This window comes from Panonychus citri, unplaced genomic scaffold (genome assembly GCF_014898815.1).
Source record: "Panonychus citri isolate SS breed McGregor unplaced genomic scaffold, ASM1489881v1 Contig00139, whole genome shotgun sequence".
NCBI classification, from domain to species: domain Eukaryota; kingdom Metazoa; phylum Arthropoda; class Arachnida; order Trombidiformes; family Tetranychidae; genus Panonychus; species Panonychus citri.
The window spans coordinates 906,773-929,589 of NW_026515544.1; the positions used below are offsets into that span (position 1 = coordinate 906,773).

The window sequence follows — 22,817 nt, forward strand, 5'->3', positions numbered from 1 at the left end:
CTGCCGTTAATTTCGGCCAGGAAGAAGATTTCCAAATCTTGATTAATCTAATGATTTAAAAGTAAAAGACTCTAATTTTTGATGATTAAAAACAATTCAAAAATTCTCAAGAATAAGTGAATTCTGTGTAATTCAATGTTTAATATTAATTTGATTTTTCGTGGAAAACTTTCAGATGATCGTAATAGAAATTCTATAAAATAATAGAATTAATAAAATTAAAAGTCGATTGTCTGAAAAGAGAATAAAAAGAACATCGATGTATCGAAACAATCGATCCATTGGAGCCAAAAAAGTGAGAAAAGAAAATGAAACCACAACAAAATCCCCATTTCTCTCTCATTCTTTATCACCGTCATCTCATTTATTTACATTCAACTCTTGTCAACAAGTGAAAAGTATCAACATCAACCAGTGTTTCCTTTATCAATGAGAGTTTCAATTATCAGAATATAACGAATTTACTATCCAGGAAAATGTTCGCGAGTAAAGAGCTTTCGCCATAGCATGACGATTCTCTCTCGCCTCATGTACCTTGAATGGTATCTCTGTTATATTGCCACGAACATTAATCTGCCGTTGAAGAGTAGCCTGTGTAAGACGAACAGCGTCCAGTCCAAGAAGAGTCGCTACAGTTGCGAGAATCTCTTCATCCTCTGCTTTTAATTTACACCTTTCACCGTCTTGATAATCCTCGAACATTATATTTCCCAACCAAAGGATTGCACTGAGCACCGAGAAAATGCCATCACACATTTCGGTGGGCATATAAAGCACCGACATTGCCAATCGTAATGATTCAAAAGCCGCATTATCATCAACCCCATCGATCCGATAACAACCACTTTGACTTAAGTAAGCATAATTTTCTGCTTTCTCGACTAGAAATTGGTTTCGTATCTCATGATTATTTGCTGCAGCGGCGACCAGCTGATAGAAGACGTGGTAGTTTCTTTCACCTTTTGATTGGAAATTTAATCTCGATTGTTCTAACAGGTAATCTTGGATTATACATCCTTTTATTTGGCATCGACGGTCAAAACAAACTTGAATAAATTTACCAAAACGGGAGGAATTATCATTTCGAACCGTTTTAGCATTTCCAAAAGCTTCAAGAATCGTATTAGCTTCAAGAATTTGATGTTCCATCATTGTTGATGAACTTGATGTTATTGTACACAAATATTGAAGAATAAATTTCGAAAACTTCATTTTCGAGGAGGTTAAATAATTGATCTGAATGATTTTAAATCGTTACCCTTGGAAATCGCCTTGATTGTAACGATGAAATGTCAATCATTCTGATCGCAATATGTGTTGATAATCAGACTTGTTGCCTAATCGATTGTGCACAATCGTAATTTAATTTCCATGTTCACCTGAACCATTTTTTTCTTTCATTTGCTCTTTTCAATTAAAGTAAACTAGAGTTTTCGAATTTTTAAACTTTCATAATATTTCGAAGGCTCAGTTGAAATTCAATGAGAATTGAGACAAAACGTATTCACAAGAATAAGAGTAACATGGAAATGGATGTTTAATGTTTCTCGTTTGCTAACAGTTCGATTCTCGATTCTTTTTCTCGACTTTTTCGATTGGACCATTTTCTGGTTCTCGGGTTTCCTGGTACTCACAATATCCAAAGGAGAGAGAGTGGAAGGGGAGAAAGAAACGTTTGAATGGAGCGTGGGAAAGGAAGAGCAAAGAGAGAGAAGAGACAAAGAAGATGCATGAGAGGCTCTGTCTCCGTTTTCGCAATTTTAGTAAATAGAAGAGGAAGTGACGAAAGAGAGGGGACGAAGGAGATGGAATAACCTGTAGATAGAAAGAGACGAGAAGGCGAATCAACAGGCTTTTCATCTTCTCTTTCATTCTCTGGAAAGGAGGCATAAAAGTCTCTCTCTCTCTTTTCTCTTCCTTTCCCACGCTCCTTTCAAACGTTTCTTTTTCTCCTTCTACTCTCTTTCTCTCTCATTCTCTCTTTTTCTCTCCTCATCTTCATCTTATTCTGTGTTTGATTCTTCAAATGTCCTTCCTTTTACTCTCATCAAATTAATAATGGAAAATATGAATACAATTGAAGAGAGAAAAGAGAAAAGAGTTGATTGTTTTTCTTTTCATTTCTTCTAAAATTCTAATCAATGTAATTTTATTTTATTCTCTTCTTTGTTTTTATCTTCAGCTGATTTATTTCTCCCTGTGAATTTAATGTGTTACATGGATTAGCGATTAATAGTTAATATTGTTTTCCTGTTTTTCCTTTTCAATTGTTTCTTTTTCGTTGGCAATCATCATCATCATCATCATCTCTCTCTCTCTCTCTCTTAGTGACTCATTTTCTTTTTATTCCTCATCAATTTCAACTGTTTGTGCCATTTTATATTAACCACAAGTGATTGTTTTCTTTTCTTCTTGGAGCTTTTTCTCTTGTGTCTTGTCCATCTTATGGAAATTAAACTTACCTTACTGATCTTCTGATGTCTGACCAGTAACAGTAATTACCTTGTGCGTTTCTCGGAGGCTTTTTTACCTTTGCCATTTTACTTTTGTTGTCAATCATAATCAGCTTTCTCTTTCTCTTTATTTCTCTTCTCTCTTTCTCTCTCTCTTGATTTTCTCTTTATCTTGAGTTTCTATTCTATCTTCTTTTTATATGATATAAACTTGTTTTCTTTTCACTGTGGTGAACATCATCATCTTGCTCTTTCTCTATCTCTTATCCTCTGTCTTCGCCATTTTCTTTTTCATCTTGTTCTTATTTATGCTGTGAGAGATTCAATCTATTTTTAAGACAATTAACCAAAATGGCTTTCATCAATGTAGCTGAATGGAGTCCACAGAATGTTGTCAATTGGCTTCAAGGTGAGTTCTCAGAATAAATATTCAAGTGAATTATTGATTGTGTCCCATGAATTTCAAGTTAGAAAATCTCAACGTTTCTCTCTAATATTATTTTTTTTTCTTTCTAATTCTATCTTATGTCTAATCTCCTATTCTCTTGTTATTTTTCTCTTTTCTTCTCATTATTATTCTTTATTACTTAGGTTTGGAAGACTCAATTTTGCCTTATGTCGCATTTTTTTTGAACAATAATATTAATGGTTGTCGATTGCTGCTTCTCTCTTGTGATGATCTTGAGAATCTAAATGTAACCAAAGTTGGACATCAAGAGATTATTTTAGAAGCTGTTGAACATTTGAAACACTTACACTACAATTTTTGCTCCGAAACTTTGCAAATGCTTGCACTTCGTTTGGGATGTAAATCTCGTAGTTTGTACAATCTCTTGAAACAAGAGAAACCCGATGATTCTGGTTTTAGTAAATCAAGTGATCGTGTTACAACTAAAACACTTTCCGGTGTTTGTGACATTCTCACCTCAGTTAAACTGTTTGTCTCATGGATTGACAGGTATCCCTTTGGAGGCCATGAAGAGTATATTTCAATGAGAAGACGAATATGTAAATTGAGTATTGAATTGGCGTCAACGGCTCAACGTGATCAGTTTGTGGAAAAACCTAATGAAGTGATTAAAGAAAATTGTTGTACTTTCGCTGAAATGTGTGACAGAATTGTCCAGGAATTAAATGACCCACTTGCCATACAACCTGCTTCATTGGAAGTGATAACCATTAAGAAGAGGGCAGAGGAAGATGTTTTTTGGGGATTACACTTTTCGTCGACATTTTCTGGTATTCATATTGTGGAGAAAGTGGATCATGGATCACCGTTTCATCGCGGACGAATTGAAGAAGGCAGTGAAATTGTTCAAATTAATTATCAAACTGTCGTTGGTTGGCAATTGAAAAAGGTTTTCAACAGTGTTAAAGATTATTCAACGGAGATTACAATCACAATTAAGAAGAGACCTCGTCATAGCAATAATCAAATAACTGTATTGAAACCGTACAAAATTGTGAACCGTAAAGTAAAAGGTTCATCAAATCGTCTGAGAAATGCATCAACAGCAACCACCACTTCCCTTAATGGTAATTCTGACAACGATAGTGATCAAGATAGTCTAAAGGAGAGAAAAAGTCTTCCCAAAAGTCCAATTAGTCAGGTGATGCCCAGAAGGCCACGAGGTGTTGCCCGTCGTCGAGCAAGTATAAGTGGATCATCGCCGACAACTATAATTGCACCAGTGCGAATAGAGGATCTTTATGATCGTCGTGATATGATTCTGTCACGAACAGTTTCTCATGATGAGGGTAAACATCAATTTTCCCTGATGACAATTAAATCAAAACTTTCCCCCGGAACTTCTTGTGAAAGTTGCTGTTCAAATAGCAGTGGAAAATTTATTCCTCCCCACAAGTCTTCATCAACATCTCAAGTTCCTTATGCTAAAGTTCACCCGCTACTCAATCGAGAATCAAATTTTCATGGTACAATGAAACCTCCAAGTCCACACTATGTTAATCCAGCGCCAGCCTTACGTCCAAAGCAGCCACAAGTACCACCACCACCACCCTGTTCATCTCCTCCTTCATTATTATCTCATCAAAATCAACATTTATCTTCTCAAATTCAACAAAAACAAATCCATCAGTCAACAATCAAGTCAACTAAACAAATAGCACCATTAAATACTGAACTAGAAGATAATCCTGCATTTCATGAATATCAACCACCACCATCACCCAAACCAATCCCACCACCAACACCACCGATAATAAAACAAAGGATATTGGAAGCAAGAGCTCAATTGAATAATGTTACATTGCCTCGTCGAAAATCAGATGAAGATCGAGCAATCGAACTAGTTAACCGATTATCAACAGCAGCAACACTAAAACAAAATCAACAACAACAACAACAGGATCCACCATCACCATCACCATCACCACCCACACCACCACCTCCAACTGCACCAAGAAACTCAACTTCTCAAAGCATCTCCGCATTAATTAAACCTCAACCACCGCCACCACCAAGAGTAGTTGGAGTGGCTCGATCAATGCAAACCTTTGTTAAGGAACCAACGAAATCAAGACGATCACCGACCCTAAGTGATTCCAGTAGCAGCGATTACTCAAAATCAAGTAACAAAAGTGACACTGGTGAAGAAACTAAAGACAACGATAAACAAAAGACTAAACCAGTCGTTCCCCAGAAATCATTAAAAGTACAACAATTAATGGTACGAGGAACGTTTGTTGCCTAAATGCGAACAAATAATTTAAATTTACAATCAATCTTTTTGTTCTTGATATTTTATTTTTCTATTCACAGAATTAATTGTTCCCAAAACGTTGAACCTTGATTATCGCAATCAGTCACCAGGAAGTGTCTCTTTACAATATTAACGACCAACTAAAAAATCAATTTTCAATTGTATTTTTCCTTTAAGATGAACATCAACTCATTAGAGTTCTAATTATGTTTTTTTAATGATATTAAATCAACTGTAAATACTATTAGTTTCTTTCAAATATAAAGCAAAATAAACAAATTAGTCAATTTAAAGAAAATAAATATTTTATCGGCATGATTAGAATCAAGTATTTGGATCGATTAATTTCATTCATGATCCTCTTCGTGAACTAATTAATTAATTTAGAAAATTTTTCGATGACTTTAAATTTTAGAGTAAATGGTTAATCTTGGTGCGAATTAAGAAAAAGATTTGATGGAACATGAGAAAAAGAAATTAAAAAAGTAACAGTAGTTTATAAACTCGTTCGAAGTGTAATTGATTTTCACTGAGAAATTTGATGAAAAAGGGATAGTAAATATTAGAGATTCTTCCGTGTGATTATCATTTTCTGTTTGATTTATTTCGACTACGATGTTCAAGTTCAAGAGTCCAAACTCATCGCAATCGAATTTATCTTAATCGAGCACTTGAATAATTGTTTATTTGTGATTATAGTAAATCGTTTCTATCTGGACAATTCATTTCATCAGACTGATCTTTACAATTAGGATATTTGTCACAAACAAAATCGTTCGAAATACATCCCGATCGATCGGCACATGGAAATGTACCTTCAACACATCGAAGATCTGAATCAAGCCGATAGGATCTGTACATCTCAATGTTACAGTTCATTTCATCCTTTAAATTCAAGCAATCCTTTCGTTTGTCACATCGCCATTGTAATGGAATACATTGGTCACCACAATCAAATTGATTGTCTGCACATTTAGTTTTATCACAATTCTTTTCATCTGATCTGTCCCAACAATCTTCGACTCCATCACAAACTGAATTGACATGAATACATTTACGATTATCACATTTAAATTGATTCTTTGTACAGTTTTTAGCAGTTGGACAATTTTTCTCGTCAAGACCATTGTAACAATCGACAACACCATCACAATGCCACGAGCTTGGGATAAATAAACGTTGACAGTCAAAACTATTGGAATCAGTCAGTTTTGAACAGGTCTTCTCGTCTGATCGATCACCACAATCGTCTACACCATTACAATAAAGTGTTTTGTTTATGCACCGGTCATTTGCACATCGAAATTCATTTTCAGTGCAATCTATAAACTCACAATTCTTTTCATCTTCTCCATTAAGACAATCGACAATTTGATCGCATTTCCATCTTTTTGGAATACAAGTTTTCTTATCACAAGCAAACATATTTTCAGAACATCGTGAACAAAACTGTTCCCCTGATCGTTTACTACAATCGAAGATTTTGTCACAACTTTCTGATCTTGTTGTGAAAAGCATTTCACATGCCGAACATTTCTTTTCCATTAAAGATCCATTTTCTGGTTTGCTATTCGTGTATGTTGATAAATAATAAGCAGACATAATCGCACAATTATCCATACAATCAGATAACAAATTACTTCCGATCCTTATGTAATCAAGAGTCTCGCAAGTTTTTAATTCATAAATGTAATCATGAATTTTATCAAACGAAACTAAATCAAATAATGGTCCCATTTGTGTTGTCGTGGCTGTTGATCCATGAATGTAATCAAACGAAATTGATGAATAAACTCTCGTCGGTCCACAGTCCATACAGTAATCCGGAAATTCCGATGTAGTGGTCGCTGAAGATGAACTGGTTATCACTAGAAGCCTTGGTGTCAATATACTAACCGGCATGTCTTTATGGCGTTCGATTGGCCAAATGCCTAACGATGAAAAGGTCACTTCAATGATGCACAAAACAATAAGAAGCGAATAATAAATTTTATAAAAACTACTCTTTTTCATTATTGATCGACTCTAAAAACTTGTAATAAAATAAATGAGCTTTATGTAGGATGAATTCACTTTATTTTCTCACAATTAAATGGCAATTAAAGTGAAAATAATTGATGATCAACTAATTTTTGCTCCAATCGATTTATCAGTGATTATAATTATCTTTCCTTAATCAGTATAAAAACATTTATACTTGAAGTAAATAACAAACTTCGCATAAATCATCTGATAAATAATTTGTTGAAATTGTTTTTCTAAATCAGACTAGTTTACGTTTACATATTACGTAAAATATTACAATCAACACGTTACATTGAATAAGATTATGTATCATATCAATTTGCCCTTTCGCTGTCGGTTGATCTCACAAAATCTTAAATCAAAATAATGAGGTAAAAATGTTCATGGGAACTAATTCGTCAATTCAATTGCGTCTTCATGTGCGAATCGTGATGCGAGAGATGCATGAGGCTAACAGGCCAATTAAAATGAAGATCTCAGGGATGGAGCTCAAATCGACAATTTTCTGCGTCAGAATTATCTTTCCAGTTGGAGTACCAATGATACTCATAATTAGTTCAGTTAATACCAAAGAGATAAAAACTCTCTACTCTTCGGTATTAACTTTTTGGCTCCAATGGATCGATTGTATCGATACATCGATGCTCTTTTTATTCTTTTTTCAAACAATTGAATTTGATTTTTTTTCTATTGATACTGAAATTCTCTTAATTCTCTTAATTCTATTTTGAATCTTTTTTCTCTGTAATTTGGATAGTTGCAATTGATTCCGTTTATCTTGGTGCATCGTTTATGTCAACTTGATGATAGAAGTTACTTATGATTGTTTGATTGAGAAACAACGACAAGAAATTCTGTTACTAGAGTAACAGATATCCAATGGAGGGAATAAGAAAAAGTCAAATAAAACTGGCCCACGATCTGGTTCTCGGTCTGTCAAGAAACTTGGTTGACCCAAATTAGTACTGTCAATTCTGTCCAACAACAACAACAATCTTTCATTCATGAGAAAGTCAAACTAGAAGAGGAAGATCATTCGTCTGGTATAACATTGACACCAACTCATCATCTTCCAAACTCAAACTTTACTAACACTCAATACCAATCACCAGAACCACAATGAACAATACTAACAAATTGAATTCAGGGACTCAACATCAAAAGTCAATTACAAATCACTATTATTCGCAAGCAATTAAAGGAATTGAACGATAACTTCAATTCAGCTGATCTTCCGTTGCTGAGCAACCAACAGGTAATCCAAATTTCGTTACCCAAACACTTTTGTTACTTTTAAATTAAGAAATTTAATTTTTTGATCAACCCAAATTATGTAAGTATCTTTGGTAATCTTAATTAGCAAAACAAATTCTCTTTTCGTCTAATCGGATGAAATTTTCACCTTCTCTCTTTCTCTCTCTGCCTTTCTCTTTTTGCCTTTCTCTCTCTCTCTTTCTATATTCTATTCTGTCTTTTTTCTTCTCAGTTGATTCTCTTTCTTTTTCTCTTTCTATTTTCATTCCTTTTTTCTGGTTTTGAGCATCACTTTATCCTCCATTTTACATCTTCTTCTTTCTTTCTCTCTCTCTTTCTTTCTTTTCCTCTGTTTTCTTTTTCAGTTTTTCTATTTCCTCTCTTTCTCTCTTTCTCTTTCTTTATCTCTCACTCTTTTAAACATCTCTATGGGTTTCATTTGAATAGTCAAAAGCTCTTTGTAATTTAATCCATTCATTTATCTTTTAACCATCAAGAGAATTTTAATTTTTTCTAATTAACTTTCTAGGTAATTCCAAGTACCTGTTCCTGTTTTGCTTTGGTGTTTTTTGAATATGTGGCAAAAGTGTTACCCAAATGAAGAGGAAACAAACGATAACCCTGAAAATGTGAACTTTGTGGAGAACCAAATTTCTAATCAATTTCATAATTGTAATGGTGATAATTTTTTAACCCCATCAATTAAAATGGATTTTAACTCTAACAATTTAGGAAATGATAAAAATGGACCAACATGTGATAACCTTTATAACAATTTGATAGCCTCTGGTTTGGGTTGTGCATCTAGTCAAAAACATCATTCATCACATAGGAAACAAGTTAACCACAAAAATCACAATCACTTTAATAATTTACTTACTCACTTACCTGATTTCCAATCAACTGATTCAAAGTGTTTCCAACCAACTGATGATTTCCATGGAATCAATAAATTATTAATCACTTTCAATTGCAATGAACAGGTAAACTTGTCATTTGTTTTTCTTTTTTCTTATTAAACTTATTACCTTAAACACTTGAGATGGTGTTGAGTGGCTACTCTTAACTTATTAATTATTAATTCCTGACAATTTCTTCATTTCTACTTATAGAAAGTTAATCAGCGAAAAGAAATGATCAAAGATGAAACCCACTCCCATGGAAGAGAAGTTAATGTAAAATATTCCAAGCCAAGTGGTAAATCTTTTTATAATTCAACAACAACAACAAAATCTCTAATGGAATCAATCAATTGGAGAATCATTTTTTTTCTTCTTTCCTTAATTGTAAACTCCATAAGCTGTGATCGTGATATTTTAACATATACTGACCAATTTGTGCTTCACTTTGATGGGTCACCTGAAGCTGCAAAGGAAATCGCTTCCAAACATGGTTTCGTTTATCTGGACCAGATTTTTGATAATCATTATCACCTGAAACACACAATTAGGAGAAGACGCTCAATTAAACCAAGTCATAATTTTAGTGAAATTTCCGCCGAACCAAATGTTAACTTTTTACTTCATTTACCTGTGCTTTCAAGAACTAAACGTGATCTTATTAAAACAACCAATATACGTTCCACCGAGACAATCAATAAATTCAACGATCCAAATTGGTTACAAATGTGGTACTTAAATAGAGATAATGGTCTTGACATGAACGTGATTAAAGTTTGGGATCAAAATATAACTGGTCGTGGTGTTGTGGTTAGTATTTTAGACGATGGACTTGAAGGTGATCATCCTGATTTGAGTGAAAATTATGATCCAAAAGCAAGTTATGATGTTAACAATTCTGATGATGATCCAACTCCTCGTTATGATATAATTGATTCTAATCGTCACGGGACTCGGTGTGCTGGTGAAGTAGCTGCAATGGCTAATAATAATAACTGTGCCGTTGGTGTTGCCTATCATGCTAAAGTGGGTGGTGTTAGGATGTTGGACGGAGATGTGACCGATGCAGTTGAAGCCCGTTCGATTGGATTTGCAACCGATCATATTGATATATACTCTGCATCATGGGGACCAGATGACGATGGTAAAACTGTAGATGGACCTGGTGATTTAGCGGCTCGTGCATTTGTTGACGGGGTTACCAAAGGTCGTAATGGTCTAGGGTCTATCTATATTTGGGCTTCTGGGAATGGGGGTCGAGAGCATGATAACTGTAATTGCGATGGTTATACTAATTCAATATGGACACTTTCTGTTTCCAGTGCAACAGAAAATGGTCAAGTTCCCTGGTATAGTGAAGCTTGTTCATCAACTCTTGCAACTACCTACAGTAGTGGCTCAATTGGTGAGAAACAAATTGTAACCACCGATTTGCATCATAGTTGTACCATTAGTCACACTGGTACATCAGCATCCGCTCCGCTGGCCGCTGCAATTGCTGCACTCGCTCTTGAAGCAAATCGTAACCTCACTTGGCGGGATATGCAGCACATTGTTGCTATGACATCTCGACCCACAAACTTACGTGCCAGTGATTGGAAAACTAATGGTGTTGGTCGCAAAGTCAGTCATTCCTTTGGCTATGGATTAATGGATGCAGCAGCAATGGTTGACCTGGCCAAAGTTTGGGTCACCGTACCTGATCAAAAAATCTGTGAAATTGCTTCCAATCTCACCGACAAACTGATTCCCTCAAAAAGCTACGTTGAAATGTCTCTAAACGTTAACTGTCCTGAGGTTTTGTTTCTCGAACATGTACAATCAAGGATTAACCTTTCATCTACTCGTCGAGGTGACATTCATATCTATTTAACGTCCCCTGCGGGAACACGATCTACTTTACTTGAGCAAAGACCTATGGACAATTCACATTCCGGATTCCAAGATTGGCCCTTCATGACTGTTCACTCGTGGGGTGAAAATCCTAACGGTATTTGGAAACTTGAAGTTCATAATGACGGCAAATATCCTTACAGTGAGTTATTCACGAGAAAAAAAACAACAACCAAATTATTAATAATTAACCTTCTTCCTTTTTCCTTTGACGCAGATCGAGCATTTTTAAAAGGATGGACTATGGTGCTTCATGGTACAAAAATTAATCCAGATCGTCGGAAACGGGAAACCCAACCAACAAATAGTTCTATTCCAACTAATTCATCAACGCCAATTGTTGCTACTCAATTAAACATTATTTTGAATGGAACAAGAAAAACAATCAATCAACCTTTAAATGTCAATGGACTAGAATCATCAGTTGATGATAATTCAATCACCAATTTACATGATGATTCTAAAGGTGATTAATACAATTAGATTTCCAATACTTTTACTTTAATTCAGTTAATTTTCATCGTTTTATCTTATTTTTTTTTCTTCTTCAGCTGATATTTTTATCTCCCACTGGACACGAGAAAATGACCGTCCAAAAATCAAAGCAAATTCCCAAGATTCGTATCCAGGAAATTCTGGATGCAGGAATAAAGGTCACTCTGGGTGTTTAGGTTTGTGCCTTATCTTGGCTATAATTATGACCCTAATCTTATTTCCTGTTTGACAAGCGACGCAATAAACTTCCCTTATAACAAAAAATCAGGTTTACCAATAAACTAACTCAATAACCATCAATTCAATCAAATACATGAATGATAGTTAAACGAGTACAAATCGAAAGGAACAAAAATTAATCTAACAAAACTTAACTAACAATTAACTACTCGTCAATAACGAAACATGTGTATGCCAAAAAAACTTTTAGAACGAAAGAAAGTATTGATATGTACTAAATATCGATTCTTTAATTACAATTAATCTTGTAAATATTGTCATCAAATTTATCTTGTATCATAATACAGAAGAAAAAGAACTTAAATCAATTGAATCGTACAAACTTTCACTAATTTAGTTCTCCCTCCTTTTCTAATCAAACTAATTACTCGTGATTTCTTTGTTCGTCAATTGCCAAGAAATTAAGATGAGCTGATTTTCTTGATTGTATGTGAATGTTTAGCGTTTTAGGTTAATCACTACTAACCAATAATTAAATTTCGCAACAATTTAGCCCAGAAGATTCCCCCTGATATAACAAATAATTAATTACGGTAAGTCCAACAATCGACAAGTCGTAGTTTATACCATCACAATTTATTTTCTGTTGATTAGTTTTTGCTGATTTATTTTCATTTTTCATTGTAAATCGTCTTTGTAAATATTATTTATTTAATTGTCGTTTAATTTCATTTTTCCAATTGCTGCTCGTTGTTATCAATTTCACTCCTTGCCTATTGTTGTTTGCTCTTTGATCGTAATTTAAATATGAGATTAACTCCCTTTGAACGATCAATTTATATAATAATTTTCGCTAATCAATTGATTTTTTTTTCTTCTCTTTTTCTCTATTACAGATTGTTTTCCAAATTATATTCTATTCCAATCTGATTGTGTCTCTAATTGTCCATTCGGCTATTTTAAAGAATCAAAAATCTCACCGAACCATTCAAATGATCAATCATTCATCTGCGCTAATTGTTATTATAGTTGTTTAACTTGTAATGGTCCCAACGATATAAATTGTACTTCTTGTTATGGTGATTCAATTCTCAACGAACAAGGAAAATGTGAACAAAAAGATTTGAGAGATGAAATTTATTCACTGGAATTATATTATTCTGTTGTCACTGGAATCATTGTCTTCCTTTTTATTATCACTTTCTCATTCGCTTGCTATATAATAATTGAAAGAGTTCCAAATCTATTTAATTGCTGCTGTTGTTCTTGGTTTAACAAGCGAAAACCCACCCGATTCTATGATGGATTCATTCCCTCGGAGGAACCAAGATCTTCATCTAATTTTCTTCGTCTTAAATCAATTGGAAAATTGAAAAATAATTATTCGCATCTAAGTGAAGATGAGAACGAACGTTAAATTTACTTATTTATTTTTACAGAGAAATAATTTTCTAAATAGTTTTTTCTAATCAACAATCTTCAATCATCTTCATGTTATTCCAATGTAATTTCATCTCAAGACAATTATCATCTTCGATTGTAATTTATCAACTTCATCAATCTTCAAACACTTGAATACCTGATTAAATTGTTGGGATTTGCAAAAGATTGGGAAATGTCATTTTTAACAAGTTTTCTCAATGGAAACAAATCATTAGTAATAATCGTCATTATCATGCAATGATGAGATATTCTTAGTGAGCAACAAATTGAGTACATTGATTAACAAGCAATTAGGTCAAACTTCGTTTTAGATAACCGGATTTTCTTGCCAGCATTTCATAAGAGTGATGATAATTATGATGACGAAGACTAAATTGACCAACGAAATGTCCGATTCCAAACGGTTGCGACTTACGACGAACTTAACAAAAGGGTGAGATTCAAATTTGGAGAGTAATTTATTAATCTAATAGTAATTTGCATAGACAAGGAGCGTGTATGCAATCATAGAAGATTATGTGTGAGAATTTATTTTTTCGATACTGAAAAATAAGAACATAATTGAAAGCGAATTTAAAATGAAAGAGAAATGGAAAAGGAAAAGAAATAGATTATAAGTGTTTCGTTTGCCCTTGAAAACTGTTTGAGAAGAAAGTAACAAAAATATGAGAATTGGTGGTTGATTTATATTCAAAGTCAGGGCTCATTCTAATCTCTGAACAATTCATCGTAAATTTGTTCATTGAATTGCGATTTTTGAAAACTTTGGTCCTACTGAAAGAAACTCTGGACAGTGATACAACTAATCGATTTCAGTTCCTATGTATTACCTTATTCTACTCGGTGGAGTTTAACTTTTCGACCTCTTAATGCGTATACATCCGATAAGAATTACAAAGGTACCCCAATGATACTCATCCTGATCGTGCGAGCGTCGATGGAATTTCCCGTGATTTGGTCTCTTTGTACCAACAGAAAGAAATGGAACTTTCTCAACTAGAAGTTGATTTCGTATCTCATGATTATTTGCTGCAGCGGCGACTATCTGATAGAAAACGTGGTGATTTCTTTCACCCTTTGATTGGAAATTTAATCTCAATTGTTCTAACAGGTAATCTTGGATTAGTTATCCTTTTATTTGGGATCGATGGTCAAAAAAACTTGAATGAACACAGCGAAACGAGAGGAATTGCCATAGTTTTGAACTGTTTTATTAGCACTTCCAAAATCCTCAATGAGTCTCTTGGCATTTACGAAGCTTAGGAAATGATAATTTCTCAATGGAAACAAATGATAAACTGATAACTTTATTATCATGGTAATTAAATCAAACGGAAGAGCCTAAGGATGATGATAATGATGAGATATTCTTGGTGAGCATCAAATTGAGTACATTGATTAACAAGCAATTAGGTCAAACTTTAGTATATCTTTTTTTAGATAACCGGATTTTTTGCCCAACATTTCATAATATAAAGAGTGATGATAATTATCATGATGATTAAAGGTATTTTCCCGTTCAATGGATTAGGATTGATTTTGATTGTTGTGGATTTAATTTAATGACTGCTATAAAGGAGAGAGTTAATCTTTCATTATCTTTTATTGTAATGGTCAAATTAAACTTTCATTGTTTATCTTACTGGTGATCAGTGGTCATTTAGGTCAAATTGTTTATTAAATTTACAGTTAATTGTTGATTATCGTTGACGATTCTATTGTTATCTTTACAAATGATAATCGTGATCTTGTTCATCTTTATCATAATAATAATAATGATGATGGTTGATTAAATAATCTTTCCATTAATTGTTAACAGTGATTAATGAATTAAATTGAGATTCTGTTGATTATTGGTGATAATAACCAGCAGATTTTTACAATTGAAATTGATTCAATTACAACAAAAACAATGTTTAAACTTATTGATCAGTTAATCATCGTTGAAACAATTAATATCAATTTGACTATAGAGTTGAACTTTAGCCAACAATTAAACCAACAACAACAATAACATAATAAAAAATGAATTGAAATCTTTAAATAACATTCAACATGAAGAAACCTTAATTAAGGAAACTAATTTAGCCGAAAGCAATTTACCTTTTTTTTTGTTATGCTTCAGGTAAATTGCTACGAGTTGATTTTTTTACTGAATCTTTGTCTTCTCAATGATTGATTTAACAATTAAACACAAAATTTGAGGACACACACACACTTACATGATAACCAGAGTAAGAGAGTGACGGTGATGGTGGTAAAAAATAGGAGGTGAGGCTGTTGGGTGGGTGGATGGGTGATTCGGAATAATGGTGATGAGAAGCGAAAAAAAAATCAGAACTAAATTTGATTTTTTTCTGTTCGTTACAAGTTAAATTTAGAATTGATTGTGACTTTTTTTCCCTCTCTCGTCTTAACAACAATCTGTTATTTGATCAACTTGATTGGTTGATTACGATGATGATCATTTCGTTGATGTTGCATGAAATCGTCACATAAATAGCAACTACTGTTCGTTAATTGTTGCCACTACTAACACTGATTATCAGCAGGTATAAACAGTAAAAAAAAACAGCATCAATTTTAATTTACTGCCAACTGGGCAATTTAAAAATCACTGCCAACTAATTGTGACGATTAAGCTGACGAAATGTTTGATTGTAAAGGACACAAAGTGGATGACAGTAAAAAAGTAAAACTAATTCAGTTATAATCAATCAACTCTTGTTGATTAAGTAAATTATCTGCTCGTCGGTGGGATTAACTAATTGTTGCAATAAACTATTTCGTTAGTTACTTAACCGCCTTATCGTTGGTGGCGTGGGTTTTATACACTTCATTGCGGCCATTGCATTCATTGAATTTTTAGTTATTTTTCAATCATCATGATTAACTAATGTTCATTGCCATTAGTTTTTCATCATTATCATGATGATCATGATGATCATCAATCGATTACGCTCTGAATAAAGTAAATTATCATTGGTGTTTCAGTCTGTTGTTTTACCTTTCAAACAGAGTTGTTGATTTTTTATTATTATTCCAATTGTTTAATTCACTGTTTCAATTGATTTACCATTGATTGTTTAAGATAATCATGATTAGAATTTGGTTGAGCTTCTTAAAGGTTTTTTTCTTCTTCCTGTCTGATCTTCATTTACTAATCATGATTAACATTCAAACAATTGATTTAAATGTACAATCACCATTGCGATTAACATTGTGATCTTATTGTTGATGGTTAAATTGTTATTCTTGTTTGTTTCTTACTTAACAATTAAGGTTGATTGTTTGATATTAGGCCAATACTTGATTGTTGATTATCAAAATGGTTATGATAATTACTATTAGATGATGGTAATTAAGTGAAAAGTTATATTAAGTATTGATGGAAAGGTTAATTGTGATCTTGATTTGCTTTTCAAATGAAACAAGAATTCAGGAAGAGATAAACAATTTATATAAATTAGATCACTGATCCATTAATTAACATTAATCATGTTCCTTGATTTTTAGTTAAAAATAACATTAACAATTATATTCATAAAGCAATAGGTTAGTTAAATTGTCACAATTAAAAATTTAATAAACTTTTGACAATCAGTAACAATTTGGTTAACCAGAATTGTATTGATATTAGTTTTAAATTTTTTACAATGAAGAGTTTTTAATTTAATTAGCTGATGAACTGTTAACTGAATTTAAATTGTGCTCTAATTGATAGTAAATAATAAAAGATGATAACATGAATATTAATTGTGTGCCAAGTTGTGGTGATTAAGTTAATTGTGAACAAAAAAAACTTTTCAACTAAAGTTTATGAACAATTTTCTGAACATTGGATTTAATTATGATTAGATTAATTGAGTTAGTCAACTTTAAGAAATCAAGTTAACCTTTGAGATCTTTAACAATTAAACGTAATTATAATGAAAAAAAAAATACTACAGATAATTAACTAAATTAAATGAGTAAATTGGCTTCTGTTTATTTTGGTTAAACCAACAAAATCATTGTAATTACAATAAACTTTCAATAATAGTAATTATAGTAGTTTGTTGATTACTCGTCATAAGAATGAAAATGAAACATCATCAGGATATAATTTAGAAACAACAATTAATTGTTGATACTTGAAACAATTTAAATAATCTGATAAGATAATGATGACCTCCATCTTCAATTAACGCACCGATTTTTACTCAATGTTATTCAAATGAGTTTGGAGTTTGAAAATTCGGGATGAAGATGAAGATGAAGATGACGATAATGATGATGATGATGATGCCAAATTAAAGGTGGGGAAGATGAAGAAGGCCATCAACCTGAAGAGGCCAAAAAAATGTCGTAAATGAGTAAATTGTAAGTTCGATTGAAATATATAGAAAGAAACTATCAAAAGTAAAGGAGAATATCTTCCAAAAAAAGAAAAATGATCAATTCAAAAAGCCCGCAAGGCAAATTAGAAGTTAATAAGAAGACGAAAGAGAAAAAAAGAAAGAGAAATGAAGACAAGTCGAAGATGATGATGAAAAAAAAGAATGTATTTTGACTCGAAACTAGGCCAATTGTACGTAGTGAGCCCAAAATACAGTTTCGGGTTCTGTTGTGTTCATGTTGATTACCGGGGAATCAGAATTGGGTCTCTCTCTCTCTCTCTCTCATCCAGTTTCATACTCACTTGTACCCTCATTTCTCACTCTGGTTAACTCCTATCTGACATGATGTTTATCATCATCACAATCATCTTCTCTCCCACAATCCCTCGTCCTTCATCGTGACTCCTCCTGTTGGGTGGGTGAAGGGGCAAGTCTATTTATATATTTATCACCATTATCATTATTATAATAATGAGATAATAATAGTTGAAGCTCAATTCTAACCAGGTAAAAGCCTAAAATCCCCTTTAAACCAGTTTATCTTATATTGGGATGATATAAAAAAATGTTCTATTCTTACCTTTTATTTATAATTTGCTTCATCTTCTTGCGTTTCGTTTTTTAGATCACAATTAGTACTAACGAATGATGCTGATGATGATGTTCATTGAAGCTTTTAATCTCTCTCTCTCTCTCTCTCTCTCTTCTTTCTTTCTTCTGTCTTTTTGGGTGTATGGGGGTGAATTGAAGGGGAGGTGGATGATAACATGATGAGGGGGTTTTCTGTTTCCAGGTAAACCCCGCGCTCGGAGCTCGGTCAACATACAAAAGCTTAATATAGTTTACCCAATTTCTTCAATCGTAGTTAAACGTTCAACAACACTCATCTCTCATTCTCAAGAAAAACTTATTATTGGACATTCAACGATCTACAATTCCTATTCATCGATCATCTTTTAAAAAGTTTTCTTCTTTTTTTCTTCTTCATTCATCTTCAGTTTACTTTCAACGACAAAACTGTTCACATTCATTCAGAATGTTCGTCTACTGTTCAATCTTATCAGAACTTTATAAATGGAGAATAAGTTCTAAGTTCTTTCATTTTTGGCCATTCGAGAATATTTGGATTTTCTTATTAACATGACAAAAAATTTTCGATTTCATGGGTAAGAACTTTTTTCTTTTTTAATTTTCTACCTTTTTCTTTATTTCGTTTTCTTTCAGATTCTTTCTCTCTTATGGTTTACCTGCACTGGATTATCATGATTACCTTAGAATTCCCTATGATGAACAAATTGTTATCTACTTGTTATCATCTCGAACTACGAATCGATTTAATCCTAATCTGGATTAAGGGTAAAGTGCAAACGGATAAATATTCCACCGATACTCTTGATTATTTACCTTGAATCGGTGGGATTTTCGTCCGTCTGCAAGTTGCTCTGTTAAACTAATCATCTTTAACCAACAATCCTAATTAAACATCTTCATTTAAATGGATCATGGAGATTTCGTTTTCTCAATTCTAAATTGTGCCGTAACTTTGTATTCCAAAGAGACGAAAATGTGATCAAATCTTCGTCCAAATTGTCCAAATGCAACAGATGATAAAACTGTCCAACCACAAAAGACTGTACAGAGAATCAATTCAAATGTGACAATCATAATGTATTCATGTCGATTTAGTTTGTGACGGAATTGTAGATTGTCGGGATAAATCAGATGAAAAGAATTGTAAATCTAGCTGAATGTGAATATAATCAATTTGATGGCGATATTTGTATTCCTTTGGAGTTAAATTTGCTCAATGAAAGTTTTGTTCCAATGAACTAAATTGTATCACAAACATTTCCAGTTCTCGACGAAAAGGTTTAGTCTTGATTGACTGAAGGTACAACTTTATATGTACCATGATTTAGTTGTGACAAATATCCTAATTGTAAAGATCATTCTGATGAGAAAATTGTCAGTCGGCAATTATTTAGAAATTATTATTACCATTTGATTACAGTTCTGTATTTTATCCGAATAAATCATATTTGACATTTCGTCCAATACAAAGATTCAATAGATTCGATATTTTAATTACTCAACTAAATCTCGGATACTTCAGGTAAATATCTTTCTACTAACTCTTGCCTTCAGTTTTTTTTATATTTTTGTCATAGAATCACTGGTTATATGGATCGATAAGATCAAAATGTTCGGCTTTTTATGGAAGATTTTGGCCACTGATAAGGAGAATTTCCGTTTAGGTTGTTCTTTTCTTTACTTTTTTTAGTAAGAGAAAAAAAGAAAACTCATTCAAGAAAAACAGTCGAATAAAAATGAGAGAAAAAAAGGTGATAACAAAATGGCGTCAATATGAATTACATAAAATCTATTAATTACTCAGCTTGTTGCACGTATTTTCTAATCTTTCGTTGATTTAAAGTAATCACAATTTCAATTGGAATGAAAAGAAACTTCTCTCTTCCAAAGTGTCCATCATTTTTTCAGCTCAAGAGAGAAACAGTAAAAAGGAAAACCAGATTCTCACTAATCCAGATTGAATAAGGAAGCACCATCTATTGATCATGGAAACACTGATTCATTCCACTCATTTATCGATGAGAAAATAATTAAAAAGAAACAGAAAGAGAGATGAAGATGATCTTTATCATCATCTGATGGTCAATGGCTTCTTAAGCTCTTCAAGAGTTTCACTTGGGCCCAAAGACTCAAAGACTTACGTGTTTGTTTTGCTTTTCACTTTCCTGTTTTGTGATTTTTTTGTTTTGTTAATTGATTCCAATTGATTCTGATTAGTTGACCACAGTTTCTTCAATCCAATTGACTGATTGTTGAAACAAATTAAAGAGTATTAACTGTACATTAGTTTCTTTTTCTCACCCAATGTGGTTTCATGAAGAAAAGAAAAGACCAAGATTCGTAGGTTATTTTATTTTTTATCTTTAAATGAACACAACAAAATAGTAAAAAAATGATAGATGAGATAATCTTACATCTTGTTAGATTAATAAATTAATTGATTAATACTTTTAATTATTTTCTCAAAAAGCCGCGAATCTTAAGCCGAAAAGGTGAGCTTAAACTGAGCCTTTTTCTCACTTTTGGCTCCAATAGATCGATTGTATCGATACATCGATGAGCTTTTCTATTCTCTTTTCAGAAATTGAGACAATCAAATTTGTTTTCTTTTCTTCTACTTTTATATTTTGTAATTAACTTAATTTCTTTTATTTAAATTCTAAAATGTCTGAACATGATCGAACTGTCAACAATCTATCTAATAGAATGTCCATTTATCGTGATCACCACGAAGAAAAAGCGAAAAGATATTTAGGTGAGTATTTTCTTATTTCAATTCTTTGTTTTTTTCTCTCTTCCTTCTAATGGGTAAACTTTCAAATTTCACTTTGTTGATCTTTTGTTGATTGTTATTTTTGTCTATTTTTTTTCTTGAATTTCAACCCGATGATTTTGATGGATCGCTTATGTGTTTATCGTGGTTAATGTCTATTGGATTATATTAGCTACTCATAATTGTTTGCTTGAGAAACAACGACAAGAAACTCTGTTACTACAGCAACAGATATCCAATAAAGAGAGTAAGAAAAAGTCAAATAAAACTGGCCCAAGATCTGGTTCTCGGTCTGTCAAGAAACTTGGTACTGTCAATTCTGTCCAACAACAGCAATCTTTCATTCCTGAGAAGGTCAAGCTAGAAGAGGAAGATCGTTCGTCTGGTATAACATTGACACCAACTCATCATCTTCCAAACTCAAACTTTATCAACACACAATACCAATCACCAGAACCACAACAATGCCAACAGCAAATGACTAATGCCCATCACTCTCATCATCTTCAACCACAACAACTACCAATTCAACAACTAGAGCAATCTAATTCGCAACCTCTCCATTATCAGCAATTTCATAACTTCCATAATCAATATTCTCAATCTCATCAACATCCTAGTCCAGATTCTCAGTATAATCGATCACCACAACCACAACCACAGCCACAAACTCACCAGTTTCAAGCTCATCCCAATATTTATAATCATCATAATCATCATTATGCACAATCTCTCCAACCTCACCAATCTCATCAACTACATCATCCACAACAACAAACATCTCAACTACAACCGCAACATCATTTACAACAACATGTTCAACATGCAAATCCAGAGATCCAGTATCAAAAACCAATCAACCAAGGCAACTATTATTCACAAGAATTCAAGGAATTGAAAGACGAAGATCTTGCTTGTCTCGATAACTTCAATTCAGCTGAGCTTCCATTATCTGAATTTGCTCAAACATATGAGCAAGAAATTTTCTTAGATCCAAATTTTATCGAGAGATTTCTCGATAATATCTAAATCTACAGATCTGATTAAGATCTTAAATCTATATTATCGAAAAAAAGCAAAAATCTATCCTATCTTGACTTTTTTTCGCTCATTTCGTGATTTGATCTCCATCAATTAAGATTTAAAGACATCTAATATAAAGAGTCACATTGAAGATTATAAATAAAAACTTGAACCAAACAAATTGTGATTTATCAGAGTAACTATGCAAAGTTTTCAATCAACAAGATTACCATTGTTTGGATCGTAAACACTTTAATTAATGTTTCATCAACAAAAAAATATCAATTACCAATCAGAAATCAGAAATCGGACTCACTATTTATAAATATTCGTTTGAAGATAAATCAGAAAAACTTTTCTTTCTTCAAATCAGATTCCCTCTCTTCCCGCCGCCATTGCGTGAACACGTTCGAGAAAAGCGTGAACAAGACGGACCATGGACTTTTTTTGTTATTCAAAGAAAAATCCAATGTTAAGTGTTTTGTTTTTCTATTTGTCGGTAGCTGCGAGTGTCGGTTGTAAAGATTATCCCTCATCAAGAATTATAAATCAATCTCATCCGTATTCACATCATCATTTGTAAAATAGAATTGAATCTGCAAGTTGCTATTCTAATTGTTTAATTATTGTTCCAACAATGTGGCGATCGACTAAATTACCTTTTCTTTTTTGCTCTGTTTTATTTT

General features: G+C 32.8%; 5 protein-coding genes across 8 annotated transcripts; 3 read left to right on the forward strand and 2 right to left on the reverse strand.

Moving 5' to 3' along the window:
- Window positions 1-163: 163 nt before the first annotated feature.
- LOC128394130 (myosin-I heavy chain-like) lies at window positions 164-1,791 on the reverse strand. The gene has a single exon (XM_053354396.1). It carries the CDS (start codon window positions 1,210-1,212, stop codon window positions 439-441), a length of 774 nt encoding a protein of 257 aa, XP_053210371.1. The 5' UTR covers window positions 1,213-1,791; the 3' UTR covers window positions 164-438.
- Window positions 1,792-2,025: 234 nt separating this feature from the next.
- Window positions 2,026-5,640, forward strand: LOC128394120 (probable LIM domain-containing serine/threonine-protein kinase DDB_G0286997). 2 transcript variants are annotated; one of them, XM_053354384.1, is made up of 3 exons: window positions 2,026-2,862; window positions 3,045-5,143; window positions 5,236-5,640. In XM_053354384.1, the coding sequence occupies exons 1-3, from the start codon at window positions 2,805-2,807 to the stop codon at window positions 5,239-5,241; spliced, it is 2,163 nt and encodes a 720-aa protein (XP_053210359.1). In that variant the 5' UTR covers window positions 2,026-2,804; the 3' UTR covers window positions 5,242-5,640. The 2 variants fall into 2 exon arrangements, with proteins under 2 accessions (XP_053210359.1, XP_053210358.1); XM_053354383.1 differs by having other exon boundaries at window positions 2,027-2,862; window positions 3,045-5,640.
- A 229-nt stretch (window positions 5,641-5,869) lies between these two features.
- On the reverse strand, window positions 5,870-7,078 carry LOC128393984 (low-density lipoprotein receptor-related protein 8-like). Its single transcript, XM_053354218.1, has one exon. It carries the CDS (start codon window positions 7,076-7,078, stop codon window positions 5,870-5,872), a length of 1,209 nt encoding a protein of 402 aa, XP_053210193.1.
- An 872-nt stretch (window positions 7,079-7,950) lies between these two features.
- On the forward strand, window positions 7,951-13,528 carry LOC128394119 (furin-like protease 1). Of its 3 annotated transcripts, none has more exons than XM_053354381.1 (6): window positions 7,951-8,534; window positions 8,985-9,438; window positions 9,568-11,389; window positions 11,465-11,713; window positions 11,799-11,918; window positions 12,819-13,528. In XM_053354381.1, exons 2-6 carry the CDS (start codon window positions 9,031-9,033, stop codon window positions 13,337-13,339), a joined length of 3,120 nt encoding a protein of 1,039 aa, XP_053210356.1. In that variant the 5' UTR covers window positions 7,951-8,534; window positions 8,985-9,030; the 3' UTR covers window positions 13,340-13,528. The 3 variants fall into 3 exon arrangements, with proteins under 3 accessions (XP_053210356.1, XP_053210357.1, XP_053210355.1); XM_053354382.1 differs by lacking the exon at window positions 7,951-8,534 and adding an exon at window positions 12,476-12,515 and having other exon boundaries at window positions 8,789-9,438; window positions 12,819-12,958; XM_053354380.1 differs by lacking the exon at window positions 7,951-8,534 and having other exon boundaries at window positions 8,789-9,438.
- Window positions 13,529-20,874: 7,346 nt separating this feature from the next.
- LOC128394128 (sex-determining region Y protein-like) lies at window positions 20,875-22,312 on the forward strand. The gene is made up of 2 exons (XM_053354394.1): window positions 20,875-21,090; window positions 21,281-22,312. Exons 1-2 carry the CDS (start codon window positions 21,000-21,002, stop codon window positions 22,135-22,137), a joined length of 948 nt encoding a protein of 315 aa, XP_053210369.1. The 5' UTR covers window positions 20,875-20,999; the 3' UTR covers window positions 22,138-22,312.
- The last annotated feature ends 505 nt before the right edge of the window (window positions 22,313-22,817 follow it).

What these genes read in the sequence shown, in the direction of transcription:
- LOC128394130 (XM_053354396.1), bottom strand. Translation starts at nt 1,212, where the DNA reads ATGAAGTTTTCGAAATTTATTCTTCAATATTTGTGTACAATAACATCA.
- LOC128394120 (XM_053354383.1), top strand. Translation starts at nt 2,805, where the DNA reads ATGGCTTTCATCAATGTAGCTGAATGGAGTCCACAGAATGTTGTCAAT. An exon ending in TGTTGTCAATTGGCTTCAAG is followed by an intron (nt 2,863 to 3,044) that starts GTGAGTTCTCAG and finishes TTTATTACTTAG; the next exon opens with GTTTGGAAGACTCAATTTTG.
- LOC128393984 (XM_053354218.1), bottom strand. Translation starts at nt 7,078, where the DNA reads ATGCCGGTTAGTATATTGACACCAAGGCTTCTAGTGATAACCAGTTCA.
- LOC128394119 (XM_053354381.1), top strand. Translation starts at nt 9,031, where the DNA reads ATGTGGCAAAAGTGTTACCCAAATGAAGAGGAAACAAACGATAACCCT. An exon ending in TTTACATGATGATTCTAAAG is followed by an intron (nt 11,714 to 11,798) that starts GTGATTAATACA and finishes TTTCTTCTTCAG; the next exon opens with CTGATATTTTTATCTCCCAC. An exon ending in AGGTCACTCTGGGTGTTTAG is followed by an intron (nt 11,919 to 12,818) that starts GTTTGTGCCTTA and finishes TCTCTATTACAG; the next exon opens with ATTGTTTTCCAAATTATATT.
- LOC128394128 (XM_053354394.1), top strand. Translation starts at nt 21,000, where the DNA reads ATGTCTGAACATGATCGAACTGTCAACAATCTATCTAATAGAATGTCC. An exon ending in AAAAGCGAAAAGATATTTAG is followed by an intron (nt 21,091 to 21,280) that starts GTGAGTATTTTC and finishes GGATTATATTAG; the next exon opens with CTACTCATAATTGTTTGCTT.